Source organism: Mus caroli, unplaced genomic scaffold, assembly GCF_978045245.1.
Source record: "Mus caroli unplaced genomic scaffold, Mus_caroli_1 scaffold_11, whole genome shotgun sequence".
NCBI lineage: Eukaryota > Metazoa > Chordata > Mammalia > Rodentia > Muridae > Mus > Mus caroli.
In genome coordinates this window covers 112,696,350-112,713,232 of record NW_028227266.1, presented here as the reverse complement: position 1 = coordinate 112,713,232, position 16,883 = coordinate 112,696,350, and the positions used below count along the sequence as shown (strand labels likewise).

Sequence of the window (16,883 nt, the reverse complement as noted above, 5' to 3'; positions counted from 1 at the left end):
TAATTTTTCTGTGTGGCTATGTGCACATGAGGGTGGATGCTCGAAAAGGCCAGAAAAGAACACTGGGTCTCCTGGAGCTGGAGTTAACAGGCAGTTGTGAGTTTTGAAGTTTTGTTTGTTTGTTTGTTGGGACAGGGTGTTACTTTGTAGACCAAACCGATCTTGAACTTAGAAATCCACCAGCCTCTAACTTCCCAAGTCCTTGGATCAAAGGTGTGTGTGTGTTTGTGTGTGTGTGTGCACTCACGTGTGTGTGTGTGTGTGCGTGCGTGCGTGCATGTGCTCACGTGTGTGTGCACAGGTGCATGCAGTGCCTTTAGTATCACAGGCAGCCTCAAGCTTGTTGTGTGGATAAGAATAACCTTGATGTTCCAATACTCAGCCCTTTCCCTCCCAAATGCCAGGGTTACGGTGGACTTCAGTATAGCCAGTGTAGGCTGTGCAGGGGTGAAAACCAGATCTGTCTTTACACATGAGGCAAGCGCTGTCAACTGGGGGACACCCTTTATTTTATGAGTCTTCCTCTGTTGCCCAGACTGGTCGCAAAAATCATGATTCAAGTGAACACTTCTGCCTCATCTTCCCAAGTAGCTGGGCCTAGAGGCAGAGACCGTCATCTCCGGCTTCTTTGCCAGTTCTACCATTGGGCAACCTTTATGTGTGCGTGGTGTCATGAGCCGAGTGAATATGTGTGTGAGGGTTCCCATGTCTGTGCATGTAGTGGCCAGAGCAGGGTGCTGGATATCTTCATCTGTCACACTTCCCTGGAGACAGAGTCTCACACTGAGCCTGAAACTTATCATTTCAGCCCAGTGATGGGAGTCAGACAGTTCATTGGATACCCCCTGCCTCCAGCACTGCACACTCACCCCAGCGCTGGGGGTCCCAGTATGCTCAACCATGATTTGGTTTGGTTTAGTTTGGTTTTAACATGGGTGCTGGGGATTTGAACTCAGACCCTCACACTTGCTGAGCAGGTGTTTTTAGCCACTCCTCTTCCGAGCTCTGGCTTGCCCTTTTCTTGAGGAGAGGTCTGTGTCGTGTCCTGGGATGCCTTACACGCTGTGTGCAGTACCCATGACTAGTCATCTGTTTCTGTGTCTGTCTCTGTCACCTCTGTGGTCATCACCCTGCTCCCTCAAGGCGTGCCCTGGAACTCCCATTATATGATAGTGTGGCCTCAAACTGTGGCAATCCTCCTGCCTCTGTCTCTGCCTTGAAGTGCTGGGGTTCCAGGAGTGTGTGCCACCACACCCACCTCCTTCTCATTTCTAAACGATGCCCTTTGTATCAAGAAGGTTTTAATCTTAATGAAGTCCACTATACCTGCTTTGTTGTTACTGTTGCCTGTGCCCGTGGCACCATAGTTTAAGACTGTCTCATAGCTCTTACACGCAGGCTGCCATTGTTAATCCTGTGTTCACATCATCCGTGTTGGGGAGGGAATGTCCAGCCCCATTATTTTCATGAGGATATCCTGACCTCCGGTTCTATTTCTTGAAAAGACTTTTCTTTTTTTTTCCCATTTAAAGCAATGGCTCCCGGCTGTAAGAGTTTGTGTCTGGACTTTCAGTCCTGTCCACTGTTAATTGTACTTTTTGGTTACTTTATTGGGTTCTTATATCAACCACCTTCTCCACCCCAACCTTCCAACCCCCAAGACTCGGTAGATGAGAAAGGTCGGCAGGGGTGGGGTGGAAACCAGCATAGATCCCTTTAGACTACTTCCTGCTGATAGGGAGGTCGAGTTCCTTGGGGACAGTGCCCTTGTTGGGGGAGCAGCAGCCAGTGCCCCTCTCAGAGCGCTGGCTTTCTTACACCTTCTCAAGAGTCACCGGATGTACAGTTTGAAATACTATTTTTTATCAACTTTTATAAAAATGCAGAGTTTCGTTTTACTTTTTTTTTTTAGCTATATTGTAAGCACACAGAATGCTTCATTACTGGGTGGGGGAAGGGTCATGTGTCACTAAGAAAATCTCTCCCAAGGTGGACTGAGGACAGGAAACCTCTTTCCCTAAGAATTTTGAAAGACTCCTGTTGGCTCCCAGGAGAGCTATCCTGGTCTTGACCTAGGTGGCCACCAAGGCATAAAATGCCTTGTGGTCTGGGAAAACTATAAATTCATTTTTATATCCTCTTCCCCCTGTACTATCAACATAGACTTAATTCCCTTAAAAACCAGAGACCTGTTGGAACCTGGCCCCCAAGATTGGTTTTCTAGCCTATTGGGTGATGTGCACTTTGCAGTGACTTCATCAAGTGTTCTCAGGAGAGCGCTGGTTCCTTCTATAAAACATTGTGGATCTTCAGATTGATAATTCTGCCATGCTTGTTTCCTGAAAGTCAGGGTCGGCTTGTGAAAAGTTGCTAAACAACATCCCTAATGTAAAATGTCAACCGTCACGCTAAGCTACTTCCCCCTTTTCAAAGCATTGAATGAAGACTTCATTGGTTTTATAGTGGCTTTCTGATTTTGGTAGTCTATACAAGAAGGGAATTTGGAAGTCCTTGTATAGTGTTGATTGTCTGCCCATGTCCTGCCTGAAATACCATGATTGTTGATGAAAAGTATCTTTAATAAAGCTGGTTACAGTTAAAAAAAAAAAGTCACCAGAATTGCAAGTGTAAACGATCTTCAGCTGGCAGAGCCACGCCCCTGGCAGAGCACAAGACAAATCATAGTCAGCTGCTGTGAACAATGTGAAGCCACCCCATTGCCCACAACTGGGGTTAAAACAAACACATTCCCATAATATAACTGGGCTTTTATTGTTTCTTTTTCTTTTTTCCCCCCTTTCCTTTCTCCCTGATTCAGTCAGGCTGGTTAGCTGAGCTGGGAACAGCTACCACGCAGTGCTGCGGTTACAAACCTTCACATCCATGTCTGGCTTTTTGAAGTGGGTGCTGGGATTCAAACTCATGTCTTGTGCTTGCACAGCAAGTCATCTTACCCAGTGAACTACTTCCCCAACCCCAGAATAAAATTTCAGTATGGAGCTCTTATATATTTTTTTTATCAAATTAATTTTTAAGTATTTTATCCATTTTAATGTCATAAGTACAGTTGCCCACTTGATTTCATTTCAAAGTTGTCCATTATTAATGTATAGAAATATACTTTCTTGAAGCTGGAGGGATGGATCAGTAGTTAAGAGCTCTGGGTGCTTTTGTAGAAAATGGGAGTAGCGCCCACATTGGTGGACAGCTCACAGCGCCTGTAATTCCAGCTCCAGGAGATCTATCGCCCTCTTCTGGCCTCCTAGGGTGCTGCACTCACATGTGTATATACACACACACACACACACACACCACAATTAAAAATAAAATAAAAAATTTAAAAAGTATAATTTCCTTTTGTGTAAAGGTGTAACATCACTGAACTTTTTGACAAGTTATGATATGATTTTGTGGGTTTCTAGAGTTGTCTACATACAATACAATGTCTTTAAATGGAGACTGTCCTGTTACTCTTATATGTCTCCTCCTTCTCTTGCTATGAGCTTACCAGAGCCTCCAGTACAATGCACTACACAGGTGGCTGTGTGTTGACATTTTAAAATATTTACTTTTATTAATTTTAATTATGTATATGTGTTTATGGGGCTTGGGGTGGTGCACATGGGAGCTGGGGACATGGAGGCAGGGATGCTGGATCCCCGGGGGCTGGAGGTACAGGAGCTGGGGACACGGAGGCAGGGATGCTGGATCCCCGGGGGCTGGAGGTACAGGAGCTGGGGACACGGAGGCAGGGATGCTGGATCCCCGGGGGCTGGAGGTACAGGAGCAGGGGACACGGAGGCAGGGATGTTGGATCCCCGGGGGCTGGAGGTACAGGAGCAGGGGACACGGAGGCAGGGATGTTGGATCCCCGGGGGCTGGAGGTACAGGAGCTGGAGACACGGAGGCAGGATGCTGGATCCCCGGGGGCTGGAGGTACAGGAGCTGGGGACACAGAGGCAGGGATGCTGGATCCCCGGGGGCTGGAGGTACAGGAGCTGGGGACACAGAGGCAGGGATGCTGGATCCCCGGGGGCTGGAGGTACAGGAGCAGGGGACACGGAGGCAGGGATGCTGGATCCCCGGGGGCTGGAGGTACAGGAGCAGGGGACACGGAGCCAGGGATGTTGGATCCCCGGGGGCTGGAGGTACAGGAGCTGGGGACACAGAGGCAGGGATGCTGGATCCCCGGGGGCTGGAGGTACAGGAGCTGGGGACACAGAGGCAGGGATGCTGGATCCCCGGGGGCTGGAGGTACAGGAGCAGGGGACACGGAGTCAGGGATGTTGGATCCCCGGGGGCTGGAGGTACAGGAGCTGGGGACACAGAGGCAGGGATGCTGGATCCCCGGGGGCTGGAGGTACAGGAAGCAGGGGACACGGAGGCAGGGATGCTGGATCCCCGGGGGCTGGAGGTATAGGAGCTGGGGACACGGAGGCAGGGATGCTGGATCCCCGGGGGCTGGAGGTATAGGAGCTGGGGACACGGAGGCAGGGATGCTGGATCCCCGGGGGCTGGAGGTATAGGAGCTGGGGACACGGAGGCAGGGATGTTGGATCCCCGGGGGCTGGAGGTACAGGTGGTTGTGAGATGTCTGACATGACTGCAGGGAACGGAACTTGAGTGGTGAAGTTGGTTTTTCTTTTCTGCACGACAGTAAGCATTTCTGTTCTGATCCAGAATAAAAACATGGGACTTCACTTTTTCATACTACGGCCAAAGACCTGTTTTCCAATTTTTCTCCTCTTGCAGGTTTTCTCAAACAATGATGATGGCCTTATCAACAAAAAGTTACCCAAGGAGCTCCTCTTGAGGTAAGTGTGGGCGTGTTAGGGAGCCCGGGTTTGGCTCCGGCCTCCAGTTGCAAGACAGCCTCTGTCCCGGGGGAGTCCTGGGCTAGAAAGGGACGTAGACCACCTGACTTCCCGGTTTGTTTTATAGAATGCTGTCCAGCTTGGTGCCAGGTTTCCTTGATCTGCTCCAGAATGTACTGAGTCTGGATTCATTTTGTAGAGTGAAACGAATCATAGCGATCGACAGCAGGTTGGGCATGAATAGGAAATCTTAAATTGATTCGTAACTGGGGAGAGGTTATTGCTACAGGTGTGGGTTCTTGTGGCCAGAGAGTTTTGGCACTTTCTTTTTTCTTTTTTTCTTTTCTTTTCTTTTTTTCTTTTCTTTCTTTTCTTTTCTTTCTTTTTTTTTTTTTTTTTTTTTTGGTTTTTCGAGACAGGGTTTCTCTGTGTAGCCTTGGCTGTCCTGGAACTCACTTTGTAGACCAGGCTGCCCTCAAACTCAGAAATCCGCCTGCCTCTGCCTCCCAGGTGCTGGGATTAAAGGCATGCGCCACCACCGCCCGGCATTTTGGCATTTTCTAAGAGACGAGTTGTTCAAAAGTTACAAAAGATGTGTGTTTATGATATGCTACTGAACAGCAGAGTGCTGTCCCCGAGGTATTGAGCAGAATGCGTTCGAAGTGACAGCATCTGAGAGCAAAGGGTGTCCTTGTCCAGAGGACAGTCACTTGCCTGTCAGTTCACCAAGCGAGTCTGCAGGTGACACTTGTTTGCCAGTGAGCATCCCAACTTTGTTCTTGGTTTTGGAGTTTTGTTTTCTAATTCTGTAGTTGTCTAATTGTTGTTAGTTGTGGAGGCTGTCACGTCTTCATTAATTTTTTTTTTTTTTTTTTTTTTACGTCTTCATTCTTTACATGAGCACACATGGTAATATTTGAGCGGCATTTTCCAAACTGTCGCCAATGTCTCTCAAAACAAGAACAGATTCTGACCCAAGGATGGATGTTTCTTTGCGTATTGATGGCCCTGGGTAAGGAGCTAGTGATGTACAGTATTCCATGGAGTTGTAGAAGATGCTTACATCCAGAGGGAGATGGGAGTATGACCCCCCACCCCGGGATATGCTACATTGTTTTAGATTTCAGAATTGACTCTGTGTTTTGCTTGGTCATTGGGGGTAATTCTTGATGAGGTTCGTTTGGGGGAGAGAGGCATGCATGTGTGATACGGTGCACTCGTGGAGGTCAGAGGACTCTGTGAGCAGCCACAAAGCAACAAAGGCTGCAGAAAGTCATTGCATCCAACATGGAGAAGTTCAGGGTGGACTGTTGTCACTAGACAATGGTGGGTACATGGCCCAGGAAGTGACTGTAGCCTCAGCTTGAGCACTTGTCTAGCCCAGGCCTCAGTCTGCAGTGTGAGTGTGCCATTGGTACTCCGGGCACCATAGCCAGCTTCAGCCAGCCAGGACATTACTCACACATCAGCAGGCTGTGGTTAAACTCCACCCTTCTCACGAATGCTGTTTCTGTTTCTGATTCTAAGCCATTAACCCCACCCCACCCCTCTCTCTCTCTCTCTCTCTCTCTCTCTCTCTCACACACACACACACACACACACACACACACACACACCACACACACATTAGAGCTAGCTTTTATACTCAACCACTGAGTGGTTTCTATTTGCTGATACAGAGGTCGAAATAAAGGGTTCTGTCCTTCTCTATGGTCATTTCTAAACCCACTTTAGAAGTTAGTCCTCTTGGTTGCCTTTCTGTGGAGCAGCCAGCCCGCGGCATCCGCAGCCGACCTAGCTGTGGCTAAGGGTCACAGATATTCTGGAATTGTTTGGTCACTGCAATGACATTGGTTGACAGATGAGAAAATGCTTGAAGAATGAGCAAATGGAAGAGGGTGGGGAGCACGGAGCTCAGTGGCGGCGGGGAGCAGAGACCCCCTGCCCTCCACAGATGCTCAGACCGCAGCTGAGAGAAGCCTGTAAGAACTGCCGGTGGCTACCCAGAGGAGGTCCTCTCCTTTTGGTCTCCAGGGTCTTTTTGGTTTTTTGTTTTTTTAAAGATTTGTTTATTTATTTATTGGTTTTTCGAGACAGGGTTTCTCTTTTTAAGTGATGTACTTTTGTATGGGGGGGTGGGGTGGGGGGGGTGGGGTGGGCGGGGGTTGTGCCTGTGAGTGCAGTGCCTGCAGTGTCCAGAAGAGGGCATCAGATCCCACTGGAGCTGGAGTTGTGGCTGTGACCTGCCTGACACAGATGCTGAGAGCTGAGCCCAGCGCCTCAGCAAGAGCTGACCAGCTCTCCGCCCCCCTCCAGAATCTCTTGAAGAAAAAGTGACCCAGGAAGAATTGAACTTTGGAAAAATATGATAACGTCGATTCTGAATATTTTTTAAGTAAAATTTAGTACTCTCAATTCTAGTAACAAGCCAGCCCTTCTCCTTGCTGCGTGTCCGTGCCCACATCTTCTGAACGTTGCTGACTTTATCAATATCTATCAGTATCTAATTAGGCCAGGCATCCATCCTTTCCATCTGTCTTAGTCAGGGTTTCTATTCCTTCACAAACATCATGACCAAGAAGTAAGTTGGGGAGGAAAGGGTTTATTCGGCTTACACTTCCATGCTGCTGTTCATCACCAAAGGAAGTCAGGACTGGAACTCAAGCAGGTCAGGGAGCAGGAGCTGATGCAGAGGCCATGGAGGGATGTTCTTTACTGGCTTGCCTCCCCTGGCTTGCTCAGCCTGCTCTCTTATAGAACCAAGATTACCAGCCCAGAGATGGTCCCACCCACAAGGAGCCTTTCCCCCTTGATCACTAATTGAGAAAATGCCTTACGGTTGGATCTCATGGAGGCATTTCCTCAACTGAAGCTCCTTTCTCTGTGATACTTCAGCTGTGTCAAGTTGGCACAAAACTAGCCAGTACACCATCCTTGGGAGGAAAGGACAGAAGGGTCTCTCTGAGTTCTAGGCCAGGCTGGGCTATACAATGAAACTTTGTTTAAAAAATACTCTTTTAATGATCCAAAGGTGGGACTGTGGAGGTATTGAGGTGTCTCAGTGGGTAAAGGGCTTGCTGTGCAAGCGCAAAGACCTGAGTTCGCATATCCAGTTGGCAAACACCCTAGCCCCAGTGCCAAGGGGGTGAGATGGGGGGTGGGAGGGATCCTGGTGGTTACTTGGTTGGCCAGCCTAGCAAAATGGCGAGTCTAAGTTCAGTGAGAGAGCCTGTCTCCAAAAGATAAGGTGGGGAGGAGAGTAACAAATGTTGGTGTTAACTTCTGACCTCCATGCTTGGCCACATGGGTGCACACACACACATACACACACACACACACACAGCACACAGCAGTCCATAGCACACCCATTGATAAGACCATGGAGGTTGTGGCCATCACATGGAGCTTTGGATTCATTCACAAGCCTCGTGTGTGAATTTTTTGAAGTGAACCGTTACTTGAGACCAGACATCCATCACATTTTCTTGAGAGTTCACGTTCCCATACTCCTGTTCTTATTTTGGAACCAGTCAGAGAAGGTAAAATTTTATTTTAATTAATTAATTTAGGGTTTGTTTGTTTGTTTGTTTGTTTGGAGACAGGGTTTCACTGTGTAGGTCCAGCTGTCCTGAAACTTGCTCTGTAGCCCAGGCTGGCCCAAAACTCAGAGATTCACTGCTTCTGCCTCCCAAGTGCTGGGACTAAAGGCATGCACCACCCCCATCCACCCCTCATCTGGTGATTTCTATTGATAGTTTTTAAAATACTTAATGTTTTTAATGTACATATTCCTTCTACCCACTTTGTTATTAAGCTTATATAACTTGACTCGTTCTACACACCTTCCACTCATGAATTAAAGATTTTCTTGGAGCTTGGGGTTGGCTCAGCAGTTAAGAGCACAAACTGCTCTCACAGAGGATTGTCACATTTGGTGGCTCATAACCACTCCAGCTTCAGGGCATACAGCGCCCTCTTCTGGGATCCATTTGCAAGTGCACCATGTACCCATACACAAGACACAGTTGCATACATGTAATTAAAAATAAAAATTATCTTTTAAAAAAAGTGGGTTTTCAGCCGAGCATGGTGGCACACGCCTTTAATCCCAGCACTGGGGAGGCAGAGGCAGGCGGATTTCTGAGTTCGAGGCCAGCCTGGTCTACAGAGTGAGTTCCAGGACAGCCAGGGCTACACAGAGAAACCTTGTCTCGAAAAACAAAAACAAACAAACAGTGGGTTTTCGCTACTCCTGTCCCTCCTCAGTAGCTCACACCTTTCCCGTTCCTGGGGAGTCAGGTGTATGTTGCTCATCACAGTAGGATGCAAGTTGTAGTTGCAGACACGGAGCCTGGGTTTTCCACGTTGTTAGTCTCTCTCGGTTTTTGAAGCCAAATTTTATGGGTTGAGATTTATGCCTCATCTGTTAGTGTTACCCCTGAGGATGTGACAATGTTAGTGCTGCCCCTGAAGATGTGACAATCCCCTTGGGTCTTTCACCATCTCTTCCTTTTCACTCAGTTTCTCTGTCACCATTTTGATCTCTGATTTTGTCTCCAGAATATTCCCAAGGAAGGCTTGTGAGAAACATTGTCCCAAGTCCCTGGATGTTTTTTGTCCCTATAAGGAAGATGAAACACCATGAGCAAAGCAACCTGGGGGGGAAAGGGTTTAGTTCTCGCTACAGTTTGAAGTGGATACAGGAACTAGGGTAAGACAGGAACTGGGACTGGGAGCCTCGGGATGGTGTGTGTGTGCGCGCACATGCGCGCGCGCGCGTGTGTGTGTGTGTGTGTGTGTGTGTGTGCGCGTGCGTGCTGCTTGCTGGCTTGCTCACTATGGCCTGCTCATCCTGTTCTCTTATAGAACCTAGGGCTGGCCCCACATCTGGGCCCTTCCATCTCAATCCTTAGTTAGGAAAATGCCTCTCTTACTTGCACAAGCCGGTCTTACAGAGGCATTTTCTCAACTGAAATTTTCTCTTCCCAGGTGACCACAGCTTGTGTCAACTTGACAAAACGTGAGCAGTGTAGTCACTGTGTCGTTTATGTTGAAAAGCAAATCTGGTGGATATTAAACCAGCTCATATTTCCTCCTCCTGCTGACTTCAGGGACATTACCGTTTCCTGGATATCGGAGTGAGGATGAGAACAGCCCTCCCCGTGGAGTTTAGACCAACAGTAATCCCAATTTGAACCCTTTGCACTTCTCCTTGTCTTTCAGCTGTCTGCAGTTTGGCTCCTGGCCTATCTGTAGGCTAGTGTGTGTGTGTGTGTGTGTGTGTGTGTGTGTGTGTGTATGTGTCCCTAACAGAGGTCTTTGTCCTGTGTTTATTGAATAGTCCAGAAAACACGGTGTAGGAAAGCGTGAGGAGAGGGACTCTGGCAGTTTTACAGCAAGGAGGAAGTCACTCTCCTCACCTCAGCTCACGCAGAACAGCGCGTGAAGTGGTAAATGGACGCCATCTGTCTACAGCCACACGCTGCCTCCAACACGTGTGGGGTCTTGGTTTGGTTTAGGTTGTTTTCAGCAGATGATTACTGCAACACATACGTGTCCCCACGTGTCTTTCCCGGTCAGTGTCGTGGAAGAGGGCAGAATTTAAGATTCAAGCAAGGCGTACTTGCTGCCCTTGCAGAGGACCCAGGTGCAGTTCCCAGCACCCATAGCGTGGCTCACTACTGTGACTCTGCTTTCAGGGACCTGATGCCTTCTCTGACCTCTCAGAATATATAATGCCTTTCAAAAATACGTAGCTTCAAGTCAGTTTGAATTTTCCCTGAGGACCTGCAGAGAGTTCAGCAGTTGTAGAGGACCTGGGTTCAGGTCCCAGCACCCACAGTTGGCAGCTTGCGAACACCTGCAGCTCCAGCTCTACATTAATGTCACTAATTCACACACTCCTTCCACACACACACGTTCTTTTTTTTATGGTTTGGTTTTTCGAGACAGGGTTTCTCTGTGTAGCCCTGGCTGTCCTGGAACTCACTTTGTAGACCGGGCTGGCCTGGAACTCAGAAATCCGCCTGCCTCTGCCTCCCGAGTGCTGGGATTAAAGGCGTGCACCACCACGCCCGGCTTTCCACCCACTTTCTGGCCTCAAACAAATACTCATAAAATACACGTCTTTGCTTTTTTGAGAGGGTTTCCAAGTCACCTTTCCTGCGTTTTCTGCCATTTGCATCCTGCACCCCTCAGTGACCCCAGGAATGTCTGACGACTTGTCTGGTAGCTATTTTGTTCTTCATGCCTGTCATTTTCTCCCACATCCTTTTCATGTCTCTCCTTGGGAAAGAGAGATCCTCTAGAAGAGAGCCAGTACTTTAACCACTGAGCCATCTCTCCAGCTCTGGTTTCTTTTGTGTGGACGTGTGTTGGTTGGGGATGTGCCCTTGTGCGCGTGTGGCAGTCAGAGGATGCTATAGGTAGGGTGCTGTTGTTACAATGAAACACTGTCATGGAAAGCAAGTGAGGAGGAGAGGGTATTTATTTCACTCACAGTTCATCATCAAGAGCAGTGAGGACAGGAACTCAAGTGAGGCAGGAGCCCATGTGGATGCCATGGAGGGGCGCTGCTTACTGGCTTGCTCCCCACGGTTTGCTCAGCCTGCTTTATTATAAAACCCAGGACCATGAGCCCAGGTATGGCACCACCCATAATGTGCTGGGATCTAGACCCTCCCCCATCAATCACCAATTAAGAAAATGCCCTGCAGCCCAATTTACAGAGGTGTTTTCTTAATTAAGGCTCCCTCCTCTCATATGGCTTCTAGTTTGTGTCAATTTGACATAAAACTTTCTAGCACAGAGGACAGTGGGTGGAAGCTGATTCTCTCTATCCACGATGTAGGTTCAGGGGCTGGAACTGAGGCAGAGTAAGTAACAATACGCAGTAATAAAACTGACATGAACTGAAGTCAGGTAAGGCATGCATTCAGCCAGCACTTACAAGGCAGAGGCAGGTACATCTCTGTGAGCTTTAAGGCCACCTCAGTCTACAGAGTGAGACCTTCTCTCAAAAGAAAAGGAAAGAAAAACACACACAAATTTAAAACTTGCTTATTTCTGGAATTTGTCCATTTAATATTTTCAGACCATAGTTTGTCACTCTAAAATAAGCCAAAGTACATGATGAAAACAGCAATAAACACGTATACACAAATGTTCATAGCAGAATTGTTCACAAGAGCCAAACAAGCATCTCCGGATGCCTGTTAACAGATGGCTGGACAAATGAATCACGATCCAAACATACAAAGAGAAGTGTTGTGTGCCGCCAGCACGGATGAGGCTAAAGAGCACTCCAGGGAAGCGAGCCACGCCCCAAGGGAAGCAAGCCACGCCCCAAGGGAAGCGAGCCACGCCCCAAGGAAAGCGAGCCACGCCCCAAGGTCTGATAAGTTGTTCATTTGCCTGAAGGATCAGAGAGGCACCTTTCTCCCGAAGCGCATCCACGAGGTGATGGCCGTGGGCCCCGGGACAGGGATGAGGCTGGCTATGGTATGTGTCAGTTCACTTGGGCGATGGGACTGTGTCAGAGCTGACGGTGTAACACCAGCATTGCTGGACTGTGCAGCTCAAGTGGTTGATTTTATGTCACAGGCTTTTACCTCAAGCACATAAGGCATCTCTTGGAAATGTCGGAGCTAATGTTAAAGAACAAGTTAAAGAGAGTCTTAATACATTTGACCTCAGCACTAACCAGGAAGCGAGCGGAAGGCAAGTCTTCATAAACGTAATCTAGTACTGGTAGTAGTATTTTAATTTTTAAAATTTATTTACTATTATAAATGAGTACACTGTAGCTGTCTTCAGACACACCAGGAGAGGGCCTCAGATCTCATTTCGGATGGCTGTGAGCCACCATGTGGTTGCTGGGATTTGAACTTCAGAAGAACAGTCCATGCTCTTACCCGCTAAGCCATCTCATCAGCCCAAGTATTTTTATTTCATTATTATTATTTTGTTTTGAGGCAGGATCTTAGTATGCAGCCTCAGGTGTCCTGGAACTTTCTCAGTAGACCAGGCTGGCCTCAAACTCAGAGATCCATATGCCTCTGTCTCCTGGAGTGCTGGGATCAAAGGTGTGTTGGCTAAGTATTGCTTTTAGAAGAAAGAAAATGTTGCTAGTGTTTGCCATGTGGGGGAGTCAGCATGGGTGCTGCCAGGTGACCAGAGCAGTGGGGAAGCTTACAGCGGCAGGAGGCGGAGCTGCTGATGAATTCTTAGAGGACAGGAATAGTAAGGCAAGGTGAGATAGAGGTAGGGGCTAAAAACATGATTCGATGCCCGGGATGCTGGCTCATGCCAGCAACAGACATGAGACAGGAGAATGGCTGCAAGCTCTAAGCTAGCCTGAGGTAGAGTGATACCCTGTCTTAAGATAACATGTAAAAAGAAAAGTGTTTTTCTTATTTGGTCAGGAGGCTGGGGAGATGTTTGCTTCTTTGAGGACCATGAGACTAATTATAGACAAAAATGTTAAATCAGACTTTGTTTAGAGGGAGTGAAGCTCCGCGGACACGGGAGGCCAGAGGGACTGATTTTTGTAAGGACCGTGGACAGTGATCCAGGCATGGGGCTGCTTCCATACCGGTTCCGTGCTCAGCCCTGGTGTAGGCGCATCTGCCTGAGGTGCTGCTGCTGTTGTTTTTAATGCTTGCCTATTCTAGCCTTGTACACATGCTTGGGACACATGAGAGTCAGAGGACAGCTTACAGCAATCGGTTCTCTCCTGTCACGTGGGTTCCGAGGACCAAATTTGGGTTGTCTTATTTGGCAGTGAGCACCTTTGTCCACTGTGCAATCTCACTAGGGCTTATTGAGTTTTATAGAAACTAAACCAGCCATGTTTTAGGCCCAGACAACAAAATTCTTTGCCCTAAAGTTTCTTCCCATTTACTTCTCAAATACTGCCAGGAGTGGGCGTGGCCTGTCAGCAGCCAGGAGAGGCGGGGCTGTCAGCAGTTGCCTAGGCCTTTGGAGTCTTACAGTCATTCAGAAGCGCTACAGACTTGAAAGCAACTGAGCTGCATCTAACCATCTTTTGTTTCACCTACAATAGTTAAAAATCCAGAGTGCTGGGACTCAGTGATCTGACTGTAGTTTTACCTGAACTTGAGGACTATAAAATAGCAGATGCTGAACCTCCAGATGAAAGGCCAGCGCTCTCTGAGAAGTAAGCCAAAAAAAAAAAAAAAAATAGATCCTGTGGAGTAGGTTGGCCTGGAACCCAGTGTTGGAGGTAGAACTCTGAGCTTTCCTGTGGAGCCTACAACAGAGAAGAGAAAAAGTGGCCCTTGTCCATTTAGAAGGGAAATTTGAGGTGATCCTGGTAAGCTACTTAGGGGGACGCTGTCCTCACCATACCAGATTTAGTGCACATGAAGTGCTTTTCGGTCTTCAAAGGGAATTGAAGCCCACCTCAGCAGTCATGCCTCATGCACACCTGCATCCCTAGCCCAGGCCCCTCTCCTAGGAGGAGGTCCTTTCTTAGACGTTTCTCCTCCTTAGCGAAGGGTAAAACCTTGAAGACATTTAATCCCTACTGTAAAGCAGTTCTCAGTACTTTTCCACCCCTAGCCTGACCACCATCTTCCTCTCCTTTGTGCTCTGTCTATAAAATGGTGGGAAGCTTTGGTTCAGTGTTCCTGGGCTTTGAGATGATTTCCCCCACGGGGTTGATTTACTCTCGCAGTGCTGTTCCCGGGGGAAGTTCAACAGTGGGGCCGCTGGCACTTTATCCCAAACTGCCCTTTGCTAATAAGTGGTTAATAAACAATTAAAAGCTTAAAAAGAAAAAAAAAAAGCTACGTTCTTCATAGGACCTGGAATGATGTAAGCAAATTGGAAAAATTGATCTGCGGAGGAGAGAAGATAAGTCAGGCTGACCCCTTGGTGCCCTGCTTACTGAGATTGGCAGCAGAAGAGCCATATGCAAAGGGAAGAAGAAATGCCTTAGGAGACAATCGTACCTCTGGAAGCAAAAATCAGTCATGCTGGCAGGGGTGGTGGGCAGGGGTCAGTAGTGAGCGATCAAGCTGGAGGGACTCAGTGAGGAAGAGGGCAGCCTGCTGTTACAGAGGACTGGAGTTCAGTTCCTGGTAGGCAGGCACACCGGGTCAAGCGGCTCACAACTGCCTGTAACCCAGCTGTAAGCTGACAGCTCTGGCCTCCGAGGGCACCTGCTGCCTTCACTTCCACACAGCTACACACATACACATAAATTATAAAATAATAACTAGCCAGACTGTGGTGGCACACACCTTTAATCTTATCTCTCAGGAGGCAGAGGCAGGCAGGTCTCTGAGTTTAAGGCCAGCCCGGTCTACAAAGTGAGTTTCAGGACAGCCAGGGCTACACAGAAAATTCCTGTCTCGAAAAAGGCACAACAACAGCAACAATAACAACTAAGTAAGAAGGTGATGTGATCGACATGTATGCAGTAGGTCCGGTAAGAAGGAATAGCCATACAAATGCTTGACGAAATAACAGCCCCACAGCTTTCAAACCTGGTTACAGACAGCCCACAGGTCAAAGAGCAGTGATTGCCACATGAACACACACAGTGACCAACATGCTACAAACCACAAAACCCAAACAGAGCTGAACAGTGGGCCTGAAGTGTGGAGAACGCTTGGGTCTTATGAGCAATGACTCAAAAGGAAAGATGTTTGTAAAGTGCTGAAGGAAAATTCTCCTGTCCTAAAGCCATACAGTCTGTCTGTCACCTTTAAAACTGAGAGCCTGGCGCTGGGCTTGGTGGCACACTCAGAAGGCAAGAGCAGGTCGATCTTTTTGAGTGTGAATCTAGTTTGGTTTACATAGTGAGTTCTAGGACAGTCAGGGCTATGTGGAGAGACCCTGTCTCATAAAACAACCCCAAAGGTCTGGGCTAGGGAGATGGATCAGCAGGTAAAGGCTCTTGCTAGGCAGGCCTGGTATTTCTCGGACCCATGATAAGGCAGAAAGAGAACCAGCGCCATAAAGTTGTTCTCTGACCTCTGCATGCATGACTTGTCTGCACCCATACACCCGGACTCGGAAGCACACGCACACATGTGCGTGCATGCCATGTAGACACAAATAATACATTTTAATTAAAGATAAGACTTTTCAAGTAAACTCCCCCTGAGAAAGACTCATCACAAACACCCCCACATAAGTGTTAAGGGGATTTCTCATCATGAAGACATTAAGTGTTGAGGAGGGGACGGGCAGTGTAAGAGGCCAGCACAGTAATGGGAAGTGCACTTTATCTCACCAGATGCCTTGAGAGGTATTGGCTGGGTTTGTGTGTATAGACCTATTTCTCTGCTGATACTCTAAAAAGATCGATTCTGTCACGTTCCCTGCAAATTCAGTGTGAAGTCAGCAAGTTTCAGAAAATTTCCCTATGCAAGTCGCCATGACTCTAGAATAGTAATGTAAACTCAGATGGGACGTCAAAACATGGGGCAGAATTCCGTAGTTAACATGGGACAGACAGACCAACGGAATGGCTATCATGTCCACAAGTAGATTTCTGTCGTTCCTGTTGCTGTGACAAACATTCTGTGAGGCAACTGAGAGTGAAAATATCCATTCTGGTTCACAGAATGGTCTGCGTCCGCTGTGGGGGAGGGACAAGCTTGGACTTGGGACATTGGCCATGTCGTAGCCACAGGACAGCGAGGAGTAGCAAATGCTGGTGCTCAGCTCCCCCTCCTGTTTATTCTGTTCAGGACTCAGCCTCAGAGTCACACGGCCGGAGTCACACAGCCGACTTCCCAGACTTCCTGTCTCAAGTAGTGAGGGTAACCCCATTAGGTGTGCCCAGAGGCCATCTTCCTGATGGTCCCAAAGTCTGGCATGTTGACAACACAGCTGTAATCGTCACTACTTCCTTGTGTCCAGCATAACTCTGCATTCTCCAGTACTGTTCCAGGGGAAGCTGGGGGCTACTTTTCAGGAGCAACCCCTCAAAGGCTGTGAACCCTACTTCAGCCAACCTTGATTCTTTTATGTTTTTATTTTTAAAAATTACTCTTGGTGTGTGTGTGTGTGTGTGTGTGTGTGTGAGAGAGAGAG

The 16,883-nt window shown here is 48.0% G+C and overlaps 1 protein-coding gene across 5 annotated transcripts in view; it reads left to right on the top strand.

Moving 5' to 3' along the window:
• The window catches only part of Fbxl2 (F-box and leucine rich repeat protein 2), a 72,263-nt gene that overhangs the window by 4,897 nt on the left and 50,483 nt on the right, over positions 1-16,883 (top strand). For 4 of the 5 annotated variants that reach the window (XM_085828130.1, XM_085828129.1, XM_085828131.1 and 1 more), the window contains exon 2: positions 4,753-4,814. In XM_085828130.1, the coding sequence (XP_085684256.1) occupies positions 4,753-4,814 (62 nt within the window). Of the gene's footprint in view, positions 1-4,752; positions 4,815-16,883 lie in introns of those variants that run through there. The other variant, XM_085828132.1, reaches the window with a different exon arrangement.